Raw genomic sequence first — 19028 nt, forward strand, 5'->3', positions numbered from 1 at the left:
ACTTTGTTTTAAAAACAGTAAAATATATTTTCAAAGTTTTTTTTATGATTTTAATTATAAATTTAACAAATACTACATTGTAATTTTGTTTTCAAATATACATAATTTCAGGTCATGTTTAATTTAACTCAAATTAATTTCAAAGCATTAATACACCCTTTGCACTATTTTCTTTTTCGAAGAAAAAAAATAAAACTAGCTGTACGAAAGAGTGATTAGTGACAGAGACATGGTAACAAAAATTGGCAAGAGAAAACAGGAATAGAGATTAGAAGGTGTGAAGAAAGAGTGAGAGTGAGACATGATAATGCACAGCCACACAAAATAGAATAGAAAGAGCGATGGATGTGGCGAAGAACGGTTAGCGGTGTGGGACTTGTTGACATGGCTTCTTCTACACTCGCTCTGACTCTCAGCCTCTCCACCACCACCACCACCTCCACCACCTCCTACTCCTATCAACACCGGTTTCCATGTCCTAGAATAAAGTTATTCTCTTCCAAGCACCGCTCCTTCTCCGTCTCAGCTTCTGCTTCCACCTCAAATTCGCTTCAGGCTCTCATATTCGACTGCGATGGCGTGATCCTCGAGTCTGAGCACCTGCATCGCCAGGCCTACAACGATGCCTTTGTTCACTTCAACGTTCGCTGCCCTTCTTCTTCTTCTCCGGGCCCACTCAATTGGGACGTTCAATTCTACGACGAACTCCAGAACCTCATTGGTGGAGGCAAACCCAAAATGCGATGGTTCTCTGCTCTCTTTTCTTTTTTTTGTTTATCTTTATGTTTTGCTGTTGGAGTTTACTTACTTATCGTGTTGTGTTTTTTAAGGTACTTTAAGGAACATGGGTGGCCTACGTCCACGTTGTTCCAGACGCCTCCGACTAATGATGAGGATCGGGCCAAGTTGATTGACACTCTTCAGGTGTTTATTTATGTCTTCTTACTATTTGGAGAGGGAAAATCAAATTTATGCATGCATGAATGAATGACATATTTTGATGTTTAACCAGTGAAGACCCTTTCAATTGTCATCTCATTTGTAATATGATGTTCTTGTATTGATCATGTAGGATTGGAAGACTGAGAGATACAAAGAAATAATCAAGTCAGGAACTGTGAGTGGACTTCTATATATTTCCTATACTGTGAAATTGGTATCTGAATTGTTAAATACTCGTACATTTTGGCACAGGTAAAACCCAGACCTGGAGTTCTGAGATTGATGGATGAGGCTAGAGATGCAGTAAGATAACGATATATGTGTTCTAGCTCTGTACTGATCTCTTGTTTCAGTTTGATTACCTGATGTATTACTTGCTTTGCTTCTGATGGGATGCTTTCAATCTGAGCTGTTGGTTAGGGATATTATCTTTTTATCTTTCAAGTTTGTCATTTTTTGCCCAATTGTTCTTGCAGGGGAAAAAGCTAGCTGTTTGCTCAGCAGCAACTAAAAGTTCAGTTATTCTCTGTCTTGAAAACCTTATAGGAATTGTAAGCCTATTTTCTTAAATATTCTCACTATTGGGAGTACAAATTTATTTATTAATTTGCACTCTACCGAGTTATTTTCTCTGTTGTAGGAGCGCTTTCAAGGCCTTGATTGCTTCCTTGCTGGTACATATCCTTTTATTGGCCATGTAACATTTGAGACATATGTTTCCTGCTCAAGTATTGTGGAACAAAACTTACACCATGCTGCAGCGCCTGCTGAAGCATCAAAAGTCAAAATTAATTTGCATCTATGTTTATTTTTTCATCCTATAAGAAAATTGGATAATACATTCTCATAACATTAGTTCTATTATACATGTGTAAAAAAGGTTTTCCACTTTTCCTAGTTGATAACATCCACCACTCTGCTTGTAAATTTTATTAATTTTTTTATGTGGCAGTACTTTGGGTATATAAGTTTAAATCTATCTGTCCATTTATTTTTTATTTTTTTTATCGGTAAATGTTAGTTGTTAGTAGGAGGGATTTGAATCCGCAACCTCCCCCTCTCCCTATTCCCTTCAACCATTAAGTCAATCTTATAGCTTCCTATCTGTCCATTTATTTAAACTTCCAGGTGATGATGTGAAGGAAAAGAAGCCTGACCCATCAATATACGTGACAGCTTCCAAGGTTTTATTATGACAATATGATCAAAAACTTTGAAACATGGATTTCTAAAATTTCTTGTATGCACTAACAGAGTGAGCATAACTTACATGAGCATTGCAGAAGCTAGGTATATCAGAGAAAGACTGCTTGGTTGTAGAGGATAGTGTTATTGGATTGCAGGTATATATTCTAGTGTTTTCTATTTTCTATATTTTGAGATATAACCAATCTAATTATATGGTATATGCTGTTTAAGAAGAGAAGAAAACAGACTAGATGAGCTCGGGTTAGAAAGTCTAAGGGCGAGGAATTGTCTGTGTTATTAGACATGACAATATCAAATGATGAGCCTAGACATGAAATTTCAATTACTGAATCTTCATTTTGTTCCTTAATTCGTCAAATTACATTTAATCAGGTTATTTAACTAACAAAAATGCTAAAAACTATCATCTGATCTAAATTAACCTCTATAGGCAGCAACACAAGCAGGGATGTCATGCGTGGTTACCTACACACCTTCCACAGCAGAACAGGTGAGGCAGTTAACTTTCAAATAAATTCAACAAGAAAATGCCAATTAATTTGATATTGGACATGAAGGGGAATTACTATCCACTTAAACTGGCTGCACGATGATGTACCTGGATTATATTTTGGATCTAATGTAGGATTTCAAAGAAGCCATAGCAATCTACCCTGACTTGAGTAACGTAAGGTATAATGCAATGCTAGCAACTGAAGGTATTAGATTTTCTTCATTTACTCAGCTAGTAAAATTGTGTGAACCATCATGCAGATTGAAAGATTTGGAATTACTACTTCAAGATGTTGTAGCTGCTAAATAGAAGATTTGCTTGTGCCTTGGAAATGTTGCTATTTTAGCTGCCCTGCAGTGGTTTCTATCGGGAAAATGGATTGACATATTTGATGTTTAAGATCTCTCTCTAAAATAACTTTTTTTTTCATATATTAATTGACTGCCGATGATGTATACGTGCAAGTTAAAATGTAACAACAATTCTTTGCAAGATGTAGTAAAGATCATAATCTACTGTTAGTGTTTTTCTCATTAAATTGGAATGCTTGCCAGAAAATTGCGATATTTTAGTTAGGATAAGTTTTTTTCGCCATAAAAATAAGAAAGGAAGAAAAAATCTGCAAAGAACTTAATATGAATGTTCACCCTAAATTTTAATGGGTTCTAAATGTAAGTGTCTTTCGGTCTCTCAATCATCTAATAACCAAACAGAAGAATGACATCAACGGTTCTTGTGATTGTATCCATGTCTCCTTTTGTGATATTCGTTCATATTTTCTTAGGTTGCTACTGATGAATTTGTCATGGTTAATTAATGGAAGGACTGATATGTTGAATTTTAGCATTGCAATGGAGAAAGGTTGCTTGAAGAGTCTATATTTTTATAAAGAAAAAAAGTTGTTTTATTCGAAAATGTATTTAAAATTAAAACAATCATAATAGTTATTTATAATAATATGTCAAAAAAATTGGAGTGAGAGAGGCTCAAACTCTCGACCTCAGGATAACTCAGAAGTTATGAGACCTCCAACCTCAGGATAACATTACTTACATTAATATATAATATATATGACAGGACAAGACGAATATTATAGTATCTCATTCCTATAAAATATGGGTAAATACTCACCCTCATTTCTAATCTCAATAAACAGCTAATTACTTACTCCGATTTGCATATACCGGTAGGATCTGAGTCTACTTGGTTATCCCTAGAGAAGAACATAATAGAACATAATAACATTGACAATAGATTTGTGATAATGACAGCCATAATGATAATAATGGTCATAATACTAATAATAATGATAATTGTGACTAGAATGATTATGAGTCTTTAATGGTGATGGTAAACATAAAAAACACAGATCAATCACAATTCTCATTCATGATAAGTTAGTTCATTTTTATAATAAATATCTTATAAAAAATATCAACAATGATTTATAATTAAATGATAGTTATAGTATAAATACATGATCATTAAATTCTTTACTTGATAGGAAAAAAACTAAACTCTTTAGCTTTAGGAAGAAAATTTAACAAGGAGAAAACAGTTATATTTGAAAGGAATTTTAATCGTGAGCTGAAGTATTTACTCCAACAAAATAATACTATTTATTCTAAACTTCATTTCTAAACATGTTCTTACAATGGACAGCGTAGTATCTATTCTAATAGTACTTAAGCACTTCACTATCATAATGGGGTGGTGGCGCAGTTGGCTAGCGCGTAGGTCTCATAGCTTCTGAGTAATCCTGAGGTCGAGAGTTCGAGCCTCTCTCACCCCAATTTTTTTCACTGTGTAGATTTCATTTTTGTTCTTTCCCCTGAACTCGTTCCCGGTGCTCATGAGAGTTGGGTCTGGTCATCCTCCTTCCTGCCTCATTTTAACAATATGGTCGTAGGAAAATTCGAAGTTTCGAACCCATTTTATCTTCATATTTTTTTAGTATATTTAAACCATAAAATTGGGTGAAACATTTTTTGTTTTATGTAGTGTCAACAAATCTATTAGTCTACTGTTAATTATCAGATGGAAAATGGAGCCTTTATAAAAAAAAAAAAAGGAAAATGGAGAGAGGGACCCAAGTTAAAAGTCCTAAAAAGTATGATAACAAACTGAAAGTGCAACTAAGAATATTAATAAATTCTTTTAAAATTCGGTGCAGAGAAAAAAAATTTGTTAAACGTTATATTAACATTGCTCTTTTCCTGTACAGGTATAAAAGGCGAAAGGTATATAGATCTTTAACCATTTAGGTTGATTTTGGATACTCATTTCACTTTCACCTACGTTGAACGTGAAAATTACACATTCATTGCAAAAATGCTGAAGCAACAAGGTTGTTGCTTTTCCGTTGTGTCAAAGAAGACGCGAACACAAACACACACTTAGTACGGAGTAGTAACAATCTAAATATAGTTTTGAACTTATGATACAATTGCGACTTACACTAATTCTCCCAAATTTTGACATTTTATTTATCCAATACAGTATTCACCTTTTAAATTTCAATCTAGTCAATTGTGGCCTCGTGCCGAGAACAAGTATCAATCTAGACCTGTTCCAATAAAGAAAAAAAAAAAAACGTTGTCACCTACGGTCAATAAGAGCATCCCTCAACATATGCCACTGTCTCAACTTCCAACTGTGCATGTCTGGTAACAAGGAATATATAATCTTTCGATATATGGGATTAAATAATGATTATTTGGTTTGTTCCCAGAGCATCTAATTTTTGAAAATAAAGATGGCATTGAACCTAAAGCATAATTCAATATCACCCCACCCCAAAATAAATTGCAAAAAGAGTATAAGTTCCAACGAAGAAAGCTCTTCATCTCCGCCTGTTTCCAAGGACAAATAAACAACCTCCCCCAACACAATTTAATCCCCTCCCAGAGTACAATAGGTGTTAAGTTGTCCTCAGTAAATGTGTAATAAAGAATGATGCATCTGAGAAAGAAGAATATTTGCAGAAGTAAAAATATTTGGATAGATACACAGGTTCCAACAAAATATTATCTCCTACCGGTGGCAGTTTTGCCTTTGCTTAAATCAGCAAGTTCTTCAATAAGCTTTCTCTCATCATTGCTCAGTCTTTTAGGGATTTCAACTTGCACACGAACCAATTGATCACCCCTCATATTGTCTTTATTCAGGAAGGGAACACCTTTCTTAGCCATAACAAGTGTTGTGTTCGGTTGTGTCCCAGCAGGAATTTTCAAATCGACCGTTCCATCTACAGTAGGAACCTTAATTGTAGTCCCCAGGATTGCATCAATATACGAAACCTTGCAGGTGTATAAAATGTTGGTGTCATCACGTTTAAGGATGGGATCTGGGATAACCTCAATAACTACAAAGAGGTCACCAGGGGAACCACCTTTCCTTCCAGCATTCCCCTCATTCCGGACCCTTAGACGACTACCAGAGTCCACACCAGCTGGAACCTTCAGACTTATCCGTTTTGATTTCCTTACCCGACCATCCCCAGAACATGTATTGCAAGGTGTTGAAATTTCTCCAGTCCCATTGCATGAAGAGCATGTCATTGACTGCTGGAAGATGCCTAATGGAGTTCTTGTTGATGAGACAACCCGGCCTTGACCTCCACAAGTGCTACATCTGGATGGTGTAGTCCCTGGTTTAGCCCCTGAACCATTGCAAGTTCCACAGCTCTCTAATCGGCTTATCTCTATCTCTTTTTCTATGCCAAAAACTGCTTCTTTAAAGTTCAAAACAAGACTGTAATACTCATCTTCACCATCAATTGCTCCATTCCAAGAACCTCTGGAACCTGCGCCACGATTCATGCCCTCAAACAGTGATTCAAACAGATCAAATGGATTGCTGAAATCCTGGCATAACAGAGAAATCATTCGTTGAGAAACAAAAAACAAAATAAAATTATACATCACCATCAGAGGTAACTTACCCCCATCCCCATTGCAGAACCTTTAAGCCCAGCCTCTCCAAACCTGTCATATATGGATCGTTTCTCATCATCTGATAACACCTGTGGTGGAATTTATTCACAGAAGAGGAATTATTGTTAAACATATGCATAAGGGCAAGCTGAGTTTAATAATCTGTAGTTTTACCTCATAGGCATTGCTAATTTCCTTAAATTTTTGTTCAGCACCAGGTTCTCTGCAACACAAGAAAATACAGACAATGGTTTAATGATAAGCAAGTCATAAAATACCAGAAAATTATGCAACTAGCAAAATTGTGTTTGAGACAGCTTATTTTTCTCAATTTCAGCTGTTTTTATATTTTAAAAATGTTTGAAAAATGAAGCTCAATTTGAATTGCATTTTTTGTAACTTAAGTCCTCCCCCACCCCCAGAATTTGAACAAACATTGTCATTTTGCTTGCCAGTAAATTACTATATATGCAAATTACAGTAACAAAATAAGCATTATTGTTTACTATATAAAATATTAAGAAACAATAATGAACAAAGAAAGCGAAAGCATTATCCACCAATGTTCAAAATATGTGAATGAAACTCCCAAGACAAGCAACAACCATCATAATCTGAGATAGCGAAGCCATGTTGGCCACAGCAGTAGTTTTTTTTAACAACCAGGCTGGGGGGGAGGGAGGACAAGGGAAAGGAATGAATCATAAAAAGACGAAGTCCAATATGTGAAATCAGGCAAAAAAAATTAACTCACTTGTTGACATCTGGATGATAATTCCGGGCAAGCTTCCGATATGCTGAAATATCAAAAGTAAAGAGCTTTGATATTGCTGACACACACACTAGGTCACTAATCACAATACATAATATGCACAACCAAGCAAATAATATGCAGATTCTGATTAATGACAGTTTCTCAATCACAATTGTTCAAGTTTAGGTATTAGATGGAAAAGAGAAAACTGAGACATACTTCACTGATACAATTGTGATGAGTTATATAAAAAACAGCAAAAACCTTAACTCACAAGGTGAAGTCAACTATTTGATGTGTTAATAAACACTTAGACATAATGCTTTATATATATATGCACCTACACACCTAGAGTAAAATTATTTTTATTTCTCAAGGGTCAAAGGAAGCAGAAAGAGTAAAAAAAAAATTGTGTAATCATTAACAGTCAACAGACTAAAGTTACTGTGATAATTATTTTGATTACATAGAGATGGCTACGAAAAAACAGGCTATTAGCAAATCAATACACTGTATTCAAACATTTCAACTTATAATAAATTAATAATGGAGGTATTATCATGTAGCAGATAAGGGAACAAATAGAAAATACCACTCTTAATTTCAGATTTACTAGCATTTCTTGAAACCCCAAGGACAGAATAATAATCCTGCATGTTGACAAATAAAGGATATTCAGAGTAATATATTGAATAATTCACATGGGCTTTATACAGTTGAAATAAGAGGCAATGAGGCATCCTTTCACAAAGTACAATCACATATTTAAAACACATGCTCACAAAAGGAACTCATCACTGCTGAAGAGTGCATTTTAAACTTACAGCATTTGCTCTAACAATTAACCTTGATCCCTTGCGATGATTAAAAGTTTGGGGTGCACCCACATTGAGTAGTGTGGAATCTTGAGAAAAAAAGCTTGAACTTGTTGCAGCCATAAAACTTACCCTGCCAGTAGAACTGCAAGGAAGGTGACTTAAAGAAATTACAAAATCCAGCACAATGAACTGGGCTGAAAATTTTTAGTATAACTGCAGTGTAGGATGCTAAAGAATATTAATATTTGTTGGAAATAATGGTACTATTTTTTCTTGTGTTCCATTCTTTCTTCTACCTTTAAACTTTCCGTTTCACATTCTATTAGTTTCTATCTAACTTATTATCTTTTTCCTATTAATTTCACCATCATCTTTCATTTTTTGACTTCATTACTATGTTTTGCTCCTAGATTGATGGTGAATTGGTGATTATGTATTTATCATGCATTTCTTTAATTTTGGGTTTTAATTTTGTTTTTGAGTATTTATATGTGTAGTATAAACTATTTAGTTTGTATTATAATATTTAAAATAACAGTCATCCCCCATTTTCAATGCTAGCCACTACATGCGGCTATTTGAGATTGATAACTATGATTAGTATTAACCTAGGAAAAAATCTCCACCAAGTCTATTAAAAGCCTATATATATGGATGTCTTGCATACACTATGTACTCAAGTAGAACAAGAAAGCATTACCCTTCTCTAAATTCTCTCTAGATTATTTTCTCTCACTTTCTCTTTCTTCCTCTCCCTCTAAATCTAGCAATACTCAAAGACAGATAGGACTGAAAGCATTCCCCAGTTTCTGAGAAATTCAGAACATATCCAAACAACAAAATAACTGTAAATGACAATTAAAGTAACAAAATCACAAATTACACCCAACTTATGATTACATATCACTGTTGATCGATATGGTAGAGAAAACAATGTTAAAAAGTAATATATTCCTTCCCATGGTGCAATGTAGTGCATCAACATGAATCATAAAAACGATTTTTGGGGCTGCAAACCACAGACCTATTGTTTTTATATGCAATAACTGACTCATAAATTGTTATTAATGGCACACCTTTTCTACTACCATTCTACAAAACAAATATTCAAACATAGAACTCACTTGTGGCTGGATGATGCAACCTTGCCCGTGATACTGGATCTTAGTAACAGCTGAGGATGAATTCCCCATTGTGCAGCAGATGTACTACTAAAAGGTGTTATTGCCATCTAATATATGACCTTCGTTGCTGAACTTCTGCTAGCTGAAAAAAATTGTATACTGAAATTTAATATGCTAGCATGGTAGGACACCATCTAAACAGAAGCAAACAAAAAATAGATTTAGCATGCAACTTGAGGGGAACTATAATTCAACTGTTCAGGATGCAATGCCACACAATGAGCATATGATGTAAGACTTGTAAGGAAAAAAACCTTGAGACAATGAAAAATCTTTTTGACCACAAGATTTCACAAATTACAGAAGTAAATTTAAAAAATAGAATTAATTTTTTTATACTATTAAGAACTAGTTGTATATCTACAGAAGTTGAATTTTCCCCCTCTTGAGTTGTCATCAGCAGCTGTTCACTGCTTTTGAATATTGATCAATATCAGATCCATTCTGAAAAAGAATAAAAAACTAGCGTACCCCATTGCCCAGAGGCTCTTCGCTATGCGAAGGTATGGGGGAGGGATATTGTACGCAGCCTTACCCTTGCATATGCAAAGAGGCTGTTTCCGGATTCGAACCCATGACCAACAAGTCACCAAGGCACAACTTTACCGCTGCACCAGGGCTCGAATATTCTTACATTTATAGTGTGTAGAAATTCTAAATAGGCGAGAAATACAATAAACCAACAACCTTAAAACTAAATTTACAACCACCCTCATGTGGGGGTGGGGGATCAAAAAAGAAGGAATATATAACCTAATGAAGAATAACATCCCTTCTCAAGCCATTAGTCGTGGGCATTAGCCTCAACAGACCTCTATGCTTGAGCATTGTGTGTCGTGTATGTGCCAGGAAAGGAAGAACAGAAAATTTAAGAAGTTTGCCGTAGTGGTGTTTGATATGCATCTGTATTAGATAAACTTCAGGCACCATAAGATACTTCAGTAGCCTACATCCTATAATATTTTATTTTATTTTTCTGCGTTGATACATATAGGACTAGGATATCATAAGAAATTGAAAATGCTAGTCTTATGCCGTGACTGGTCCTAGTTAAAAGAACAAAAACAAAAATCTTCCCCCTCAATCAGGGGCAGATTTGCTATTTTCATTTATGATACCTTATAATGATTTTATGTTTTTTTTTATATTTATTGAGATGAAACATAATTATGCATAGTATTTGATTTTTTTAATATGTTTTATGTTGTATCTTACCGTATTTGTATTCTACTTTTTAGGAAGAGGGGTATCTCCATGTCAAAAAAGATCAGAATAAAGAGTATCATCGCAAAACGGAAATTGACATTTAATCATATTACAGCTCAAGATGATGCTACCATGTGAAAAAGACAAGCAGGAAAGAGAAAACCATTGGCGTTAGTATCATTAATGGCAGAAGGTCAAAATTCCACCATATAAACATGCTATTGAGGACTATGGCACCGCCATAACAGGTCTCCCTTCACAAATTGCCTATGGCAGTTGACAAAAATTCTGCCATGGCGCCGCCATTTAACAACAATGATTGGCACACGTTTTGAGGATGGATTAGAATTGTAAATGATTTTTTTTTTTTGTTTTAAGGTTATAAAATAGGAATTAACTTGATTTTAAAATTATTTTATTTTTAGATGTGCACATGTTGAATTCCACCCAAATCAATTTGATTTCTTAATTTTAACTATATGCATTGATGACTTTACCCTAATTGTTTATCTTTCTCACATTTATAAGTAAGGGTGATAAAGCAAAGTTATTAAAATGAACTACAGAAATTGATTTGGAAACCAACTATGTTGCAAATAGCATGCTATAGCAGTGGCTTCCAACTATTCAGAGGCTGCTGCATTGCAGTTTGAAGGTGTGGCCATAGCGGTCACAATCTCATTGAGCTCAATATCCAAGGTCAGATGGGCTATAGGGCCACACCAGGAGAGAGATGTTGGAAAACCTAAAATACCATTAAAATGTGGGAGTTGTAGAGGGATGGTTAGATAACAGGCTTTTGGTCAATTGGTCTTTTTGCAGCAATGGGGCTTTTCAGAAAAGGAAAAACCCTCAACAACAAAGTCTCTTCTTTCTCAATGATGTTCTCTTCTCTGAAAACACTCCACCCTTCTCTTCTCAAAAGTCACTCCCTCCTCTCGCAGCCTCCATTTCCTGCAACCCAGGCTCTGGTTTCCATTGACACGGACTCTGATTAACCCACTCCCATTCCACTCCCTCTATTTTTCTTTCTCAGCTTTCTCTTTGTTCTCCTACGAGCCCAGGAAGCACCTCTCAGGTCTCTTTCTCTTTGTTCTCCTTCTCTTCTTTTTGTTCCAGCTGCAGCCAGCAGCTTCTGTTTCTTTTTCTCTTCTGACTTGTGTTGTTATCCCCCTCACTTGTCAGTAATTATGACATCTTCCTCTCAACCAAACACAGGACCTATGACTTTTTTTGGCTTAACCATTATTTTTCAAACCGCTCTATTCCTCTTCTCCTTCTCTTAAGATTCTGAGTGCCTGAGTTACTATCACTAACAACTTGTCACATCTATTACCCCGATTATTATCAAGAAGGACTTGTCATATCCTGGGAGACTTGTGCACCATACGGATTTGAAGACCTATTACTTTTTATTGCTAACTGTGTGTTTCATGAATTTTGAGTAATTTGTTTAATTTTCCAGCATTTGATGTGTTTATACTTTATAGTTTTAAATATCCTGTCATCCCGCCAAACACAATACCGCTATAGACAGATACGCGCCACTATCCAGGATTGACAACAATGGGCACCAATTCAAATCCTATTTCTTATAATGATCTCGAAGATGGAAATCATTTTCTAAATCAAATGAAACCTATTTCCTAACTATTCGAACACTGAAAAAATCAATTACCACCAAATGCAAACCGATATCTAAATAAAATCAATTACCTGATAAAGTTAAACACTGAATCTAACTTCTATAGTATACAAAAAAAAAACGGAAGAGTTTGGCAAGTTCAAAGAAGGAACAAGATATTAAAAATATATATAAGAAAATACCAGACCAGCAAAAAAAAACTATCGAATTGCCAAGTGAACTTAGGAATGAATTGCAAACTATTCAAGTTTCATACACCAGAAACCAAAAAAACACCGAAAATCACATGGCATAAGAAATAAAATTAATTCCAAACACAAGAACAAAGTGCATTAAAATAAAGAGTAGAAACGAGAACGCTGAAATCTAGCCTACGCAACAACAAAGTGAGTGAAAGAATCAAAATATGTAAGCGTTACAGACAATTAGCAATGAAGAGACTAGAGTGAGGAATAGATAGAGAGAAACCTGGTGGTAGTATTTGTGGTTCCCTTTTTAGTTTTTTTTAACCTTAGACGCTTCGTTTCGCTCTCTCTGAGTTGAAGAGGATGAGGCTATTGCCTTGCCTCGCTCGTTGAATTGATGGTGGACACCCTAATAATATTATTGCGTTTCTGCCTTGGGTTTGTTCCTCGCCGTTTGATTTATTGTGGTTATTAAAATGCATGTGCCAGTCTCGCCCCTAACTCTTTTTCCCTATTTGTCCTTGCTCCATTCTTAAGATAATACTGTATTTCATCTTTTTCTAACCATAAAGACTGAAATTCAATAAGCTTATCATATTTTTTTCAATTTCTTTTATCAGTTTTTTTAAGATATTTTTTTAAATTTTACAAACTTAATTAACTGCATAAAATTTTACTTTAAGATCCTTAAATAATACATATCATGAGTTCATGACGGCAATGTTTAAATGTATCAATTTTATTAAATTTGTGCTCGTTCAATTATTTCATACGTATTATTAATATAATTTTTAAAATAATTATTATAAAAATTAACGATAAGTATGATTACATGAAAGTGTATAATTATTTTATATTATTGATACCTAGTCTATTTTTTCATATCTTCACTTTTAAATTTGAATTTTAAATTTAAAAATTTAATACATAATATTGAATCAACAGTCAAACAAATAATTCAACCAATTTATCTTCTTATTTTTTTAACTCAAATGTTTTATTTATTTAACAATAAAGAAATCCATTATTTTATTCTTTCTTGAAAGAAGTAATTGTATTATTATTATTTAATAATAATATTTTTTTTACCTATTTAATAATAATATTTTCATCTCTTACAAAATATAAAATTTACTAATTATTTACATGTAGTAATTATGTGTGTATGTGAATTACTGTAGTTAAATATTCCAAAAGGTTACGATTATATCGTAATAAGTTTTGGTTCAACAACCATTAGCAACCGACCTTAGCTCAGTTGGTAGAGCGGAGGACTGTAGTTTGTAACAGATATCCTTAGGTCGCTGGTTCGAATCCGGCAGGTCGGAAATTTTTTAAACTTTCGTGGCTTCCACAAACTACAAAACCAGCTTATGTTGTTCACGTTTTGGTCAATCTCATAAAACACTAAATTTTTTACAATTAATTAACATGTGGTCAATCAATTAAATTAAATAAAATACTAGTAATCTCCATCAAGAAATAAAAATGTCATTTTTTATTTTAATAAATTAATTGTTATAGGTTATGGAATACATATTTTCCAACATTCCGTGGTTTTTACGGAAACAGCTCTGGTGGAAGCAATTTTTCTCATTTTTTTACCTTTCTCATATTTTTTGTTATGACGGGCCTTTTTCATTTGTTGTGATACGTGCATTCTAACTCACTAACTCGAATGTGATTCATAAATTATTTTTTGCATTTAATAATTTCTTCATACAGATAATGAATGCAAGAAGTTAAGCAACAAAATCAATGTAAATAACCCTTTAATTATTTTTTTAAAAAATGAATGTAAATATCTTCCATTTCTCTGCTAATCCACTTAGGTACCATTACTTTGGTTTTTTGGCACAGTTGGAGTAGTGAGATCAATGAGGAAGGATTTTAAATTCTTGTACATCTCCTTGGGCTTCTGTACATTGAGAGCATGCCCTGCATTCTTAATAACCACTAGTCGCGCGTTCTCTCCCAAATGCCTGAACATCGGGAAAAAAAAAAAAAAAAAGAGTTTGAAGTATGTAAAACATAATAAAAATATAAGGTTTATGCTTTCATGCTATACTGATATCTGAATTGCCCTTACTCCATTTGATATCAAAACTTCAAGACATAAGCCATTAGAGATGCTTTGAAGATAAAATTAATAGTGTGCTAAAATTATTTGAAATTACCTTTGTAGTCTATAAGCTAGTTCCATTGGGAATACCAGGTCCTTTTCTCCCCAGATTATTAACGTAGGCTGCACCATCAAAAAGTTGTGCCATTTGAAAAGTTCAGTGAAAGATTGCAAACATGGTGAAATTAGCACATTAATGTTAAGTCAGAAGAGAAGAACAAACCTGGGTTATCTTAGGAAGATTAGATAGTTTTCTATCCTTATGTAATGTTTCGATTAATTCTTTCCTCTCTTGGCGGTTTTCAGTACACATCACCTGCAAGTAAAACCAGTTTCAGTAATGAAATGGCAACCTGTGCTTGTGTATTCACGTCAAGGGATAGCCAATTTTTGAGTAATCATGTATAGAAGTGTTCCATACCATGCTTATTATATTTGTCAGCTTTTTCTCAATAAGAGGACTATAGAAGAGAGAATCCAAATCCAGCAATCAGACAACAAACAAGCAGACATACCTTATTTTCAAGTAAAAGGACAACTGAGAAGGAGATAGGAAAATGATGCATGGACCTCCGAATGCTATCTGAGTGTATAGATAAGATGCGTGATATAACGTAACAAAAAGAGAATAAAATGTCTCTTAGGTGTCCAACCATTATTGCTCAAAGAGATAATCTCCAATACAAATGTCAAAAATCAAATGGAAAATACACTTGAACCATCTAATGCACAGAGAAAATGCCCAAAAAAAACAGTTGAACTTTCCAAGCATCAATAATGACATTGACGACAAAATTTAGTCTGAAAATAACTACATCGCCGGGAAGCGTTTAGATCAGAAGCACTAACCCTACCAGTTCCCAATAGTCCAATTCCTATTATTGTTCTTTTAACATTTTTCTGGTTATTCGTTAACAATAGTTTTACCCTAGTCAGCACCATGGCGGTAAAATCTAAGAAGACACACAAACTTAAACATGTAAGTATAATCAACCATCATACAATACAATCAGGAATTGTGTAAAGCAGGACATCAACACACACCAATATACATTTGATAAGAGAAAATGAAATAAAATAAAATTGAAGGCTTGAAGCATCAAATTAAAATACTGACGTTAATGTAATCATTGAGGAAGCAAGTGGGAATGGCTTTGACAGGCATGGCAAACGCGATTTGCACGAGCTGCCTCAACTTTTCCGGCGTCTGCGGCAGCAAAATATCCACAGCCTCATCAACAGTTTTCACCTGGAACATCCCTTCATCCAAGTCCTTATCTTCCAAGCACACCCCGGCGCAGCATAGCACCACCTTCTCCACAAGCTCCGGAAACTGCGCCGCCAGGCTGTACGCCACGAAGCCGCCGTAACTTATCCCGACAACGCTGGTTGTATGGAGCCCGTGGGCCAGGAGGAGGGCCGCGACGCACTGGGCCTGGAAGGCCTCGGAGCGTTCGGGGCGGGTCGTGTGGGAGTCCCCGAAGAAGACGAGGTCGGGGACGTAGACGTTGAAGCGGCGCGTGAGGGGCGAGAGGACGTCGTTCCACTGCCACATTGCGTTGGCCCCGAAGCCGTGGAGGAGGAGGAGGTTGGGCTTGGAGTCCTTGGGGGCCTTGGGGGCCCACCAGTGCATGATGGTGCCGTCGCCGAGGTCCGTGGTGGCGGATTTGAGGCCTGCGTTGGAGAAGGTGAAGCGGAAGCAGCGGTCGCGCGTGGCGGTGAAGCTGATGCACGCCGCCATGTTGGGGTTCGTGTGGGATCAATGATTGGTTGATGATGGGGGAATCAAGTAGTAAAGTAAAGCCGAGTGTTTTGTTTTGGCGTGTGTTGTGCAGAGTGAGAGATTCTGGTTCTAGAGGACACAGTCACAGGACAAGTGAGTGTCAAAGAGACAAAAGTCTTCAGATAAGATGTTTATTCACTATATATTATTATGTCATTTTAAATACTAATCAACTTTTATGACTTTACGATCATGCTTTATATTTTTTTTTAAATTATGTAAAAAACAATAAATATATATTCTATTCAAATTTATAACATATTAGAATTAAAAATGTATTGTATATTATATATTTATATTATCTATTAGTGTAAAACTAGATAGTACTATGCATAGGTAAATTTAGAGGAATTTTTTTATTTTGGATCACATTACAAGAGTTATATTATAATAATTTTATTAAATTTTTTATATTATTTTGAAAGTAAAAAAAAATTAAAGTAAACAAAAGTTTTTCTTTTCTTAAAACAATACTCGGCAAACATGGATAAATTTAATAATTATTGAATATATATTCATAATTAACAAATTTGAAAATAAGTTTTAAAATAACCTATACTTACATCTCCTAATATTTTTCAATTTTATATTTGATATTTCATATTTAACATTTATTTTATGTTTCCAATTTATATAATAAAATAAGAGATAATAAAATAATTATATACTTTTAGAAGAAATAACAATCTTGTCTTAAATAAATTAGTTTCTCATATATCTCATTCTTTAAAGATAATCATATTTGAAACATGATCGAACATTAAATGTTAATACCTTTTTTAATAAGAATGTAGACTATAATTTTTTTTTATCTATTTTATCTCTCTTTATTAAGTAAGAGGTCTAACTCAATTGATTGACTGAAGAAAGTGTATGAATTATTATAAATTTTTGATGTTGTTTTTAATTTCTCCTTATTAAAAAAAAAAAACTCCCTTTATTAAAAATAAAAATGGGCAAACTATTCAGTAGAATATAAAAAGACATTACTCTTCTTCTTGGTTCCTACTAGCTACTACTGATGAGAAAAGGAACTCCCTCCATGTGGTATGTTGATTTCTTAAACCCTAATGTTGGGCGGTACCTACCTCACCTGTTCAATGATCGTTTGCCTAACAGAGCAAAAGATGAAGTGTTGAAACTTTAGATGTCGAGCAATACGATACCTACCTCTTTGCTTCATAGTCATAGATCGTTTGCCTAACCGAGCATTGAGCAATATATGGAGTCTTGAGGTAAGACATACGATTAAATAAATATATTGGTAGGAGAAGCTTGTTTGGACACTAACACAGGTCAAGTCAATGTTTTATATTTTTTTTCTGTGCAAAATACTTAAGATTTGAAAAGTATTACTATTACTATTATATACAAACTCCACAAAATATTGAGTAAAGAATGAAAGAAAAAATGCTCAACTATAAACGACAAAAAAAAATACCCTCTATGAATTGAAATGTTTTGCATTGTCAGTTAAATAAAAATCATGACAAAAATAAAAAAAAATTAAGATATTATTATTATAAAGATCCAATAAAATTATTATTATTATTATTATTATTATATATATAAAAGGATTTATGATTGAATTATAATGTGAAAAATGTGTAGACTATTAAATGTAGACTAATAGGCATAGAATTCCAACCCTACCAAATTTTGTCTGTTTGTCTGCCATTCACCACCCGACGCACGTTGATTGATTGGCGAACAATCAGCATGTAGCTAGCCATATACTGTACAGTATCGTTTGCTAGTGTAATGGTGGCAGAGTTATTTGAGTTGAAGGCCATTGCTATTATCAAGTCAATGCATTCATCCTTCCATCTTAATCATGCATTATCATTTCAAAAATTAATGTCTTTGAATACCTATGTCATGCTACCCAACTCTTGGTAGTTTTGTGATAGCAGTACACCTGAAGCAGACTCCCATATTCAAGGCAGCCCAAGAGAAACATTACCAAGCCCATCCGTTTCAGGGACTAAATTGTCAATTGTTATTTTACTCATCCTTGAGAGTTTATGGTTTATACTAATTCTGTTAGCCTCTATTTTGTCTTATTCAATTCTGTTCTTCTTCTCCTTTTATTTCGGGCATCCAATAACTTGTGTATTGACAGCCTAGTATATAAGCCTTGTGTTTTGGGCATTAACAAAGCAGGAAGAATTTACCCGCATTTTCTGTTCTTGTCTATCAATTGGAGAAATTATTAAGTAGTTTAAAATTATATAATAGGTGCTGGTGGTGACGGTGGCAATGGAAATTATATTGGCGGTGATGATGACAATAATTATAATGTTAATCAAAATAATGGTGGATTGTTGTGATGTTGATCTTAGCATAAATTAAAAAAAAAAAAAAAATCGATAAACAACATAAATAAAATTTTAAAATATTTGATTTTGAGTTTAGTAAATCTTTTATAGATTTTATGGTTAAATCGATTTTTAATAAAAATTTAAAATGTTTTAATCTTAATATTTTATTTTAATCATTTTTATACTATATATAAATTAACTTTATAAGTTATATTAATATGTGTATTTATTTTTTTTTTAATTTTAAAAAAGACTAATTATATTTAGTTACATGTTAATATATAAAGATTAATGAAGACGATTATGGTCTCAGACATAATGGTAATAATATTTTTTCTATCAATTAGGCGTAAGAGACAAAGCAGCTCCCACCTACATTCATTTTCATGGCTAATCAATCACCAAATGTCAAATCCAAAGAAAAACAGTTT

General features: G+C 34.0%; 3 protein-coding genes and 2 non-coding genes across 5 annotated transcripts; 3 read left to right on the forward strand and 2 right to left on the reverse strand.

Moving 5' to 3' along the window:
• Positions 1-11: 11 nt before the first annotated feature.
• Positions 12-3165, forward strand: LOC100810469 (haloacid dehalogenase-like hydrolase domain-containing protein At4g39970). Its single transcript, XM_003531295.5, has 11 exons — positions 12-746; positions 831-924; positions 1073-1117; positions 1195-1245; positions 1419-1493; positions 1583-1616; positions 2071-2126; positions 2226-2285; positions 2582-2641; positions 2777-2823; positions 2905-3165. The coding sequence occupies exons 1-11, from the start codon at positions 346-348 to the stop codon at positions 2951-2953; spliced, it is 972 nt and encodes a 323-aa protein (XP_003531343.1). The 5' UTR covers positions 12-345; the 3' UTR covers positions 2954-3165.
• A 1186-nt stretch (positions 3166-4351) lies between these two features.
• TRNAM-CAU (transfer RNA methionine (anticodon CAU)) lies at positions 4352-4436 on the forward strand. Its single transcript is given in 2 exon segments — positions 4352-4389; positions 4401-4436. It is a non-coding gene; the product is annotated as a tRNA-Met (tRNA).
• A 1027-nt stretch (positions 4437-5463) lies between these two features.
• On the reverse strand, positions 5464-12853 carry LOC100811006 (chaperone protein dnaJ A6, chloroplastic). The gene is made up of 8 exons (XM_003531296.5): positions 12655-12853; positions 9276-9417; positions 8158-8293; positions 7926-7983; positions 7334-7376; positions 6754-6802; positions 6588-6668; positions 5464-6510 (listed from the first exon to the last, which is right to left on the reverse strand). Exons 2-8 carry the CDS (start codon positions 9380-9382, stop codon positions 5671-5673), a joined length of 1314 nt encoding a protein of 437 aa, XP_003531344.1. The 5' UTR covers positions 9383-9417; positions 12655-12853; the 3' UTR covers positions 5464-5670.
• A 761-nt stretch (positions 12854-13614) lies between these two features.
• On the forward strand, positions 13615-13699 carry TRNAY-GUA (transfer RNA tyrosine (anticodon GUA)). The gene is given in 2 exon segments: positions 13615-13651; positions 13664-13699. It is a non-coding gene; the product is annotated as a tRNA-Tyr (tRNA).
• Positions 13700-14055: 356 nt separating this feature from the next.
• LOC100781430 (monoacylglycerol lipase ABHD6) lies at positions 14056-16393 on the reverse strand. The gene is made up of 4 exons (XM_006585204.4): positions 15611-16393; positions 14717-14809; positions 14549-14616; positions 14056-14353 (listed from the first exon to the last, which is right to left on the reverse strand). The coding sequence occupies exons 1-4, from the start codon at positions 16232-16234 to the stop codon at positions 14200-14202; spliced, it is 939 nt and encodes a 312-aa protein (XP_006585267.1). The 5' UTR covers positions 16235-16393; the 3' UTR covers positions 14056-14199.
• Positions 16394-19028: the final 2635 nt, after the last annotated feature.

The sequence above is a fragment of the Glycine max genome, chromosome 8 (genome assembly GCF_000004515.6).
Source record: "Glycine max cultivar Williams 82 chromosome 8, Glycine_max_v4.0, whole genome shotgun sequence".
Classification (NCBI taxonomy): Eukaryota; Viridiplantae; Streptophyta; class Magnoliopsida; order Fabales; family Fabaceae; genus Glycine; species Glycine max.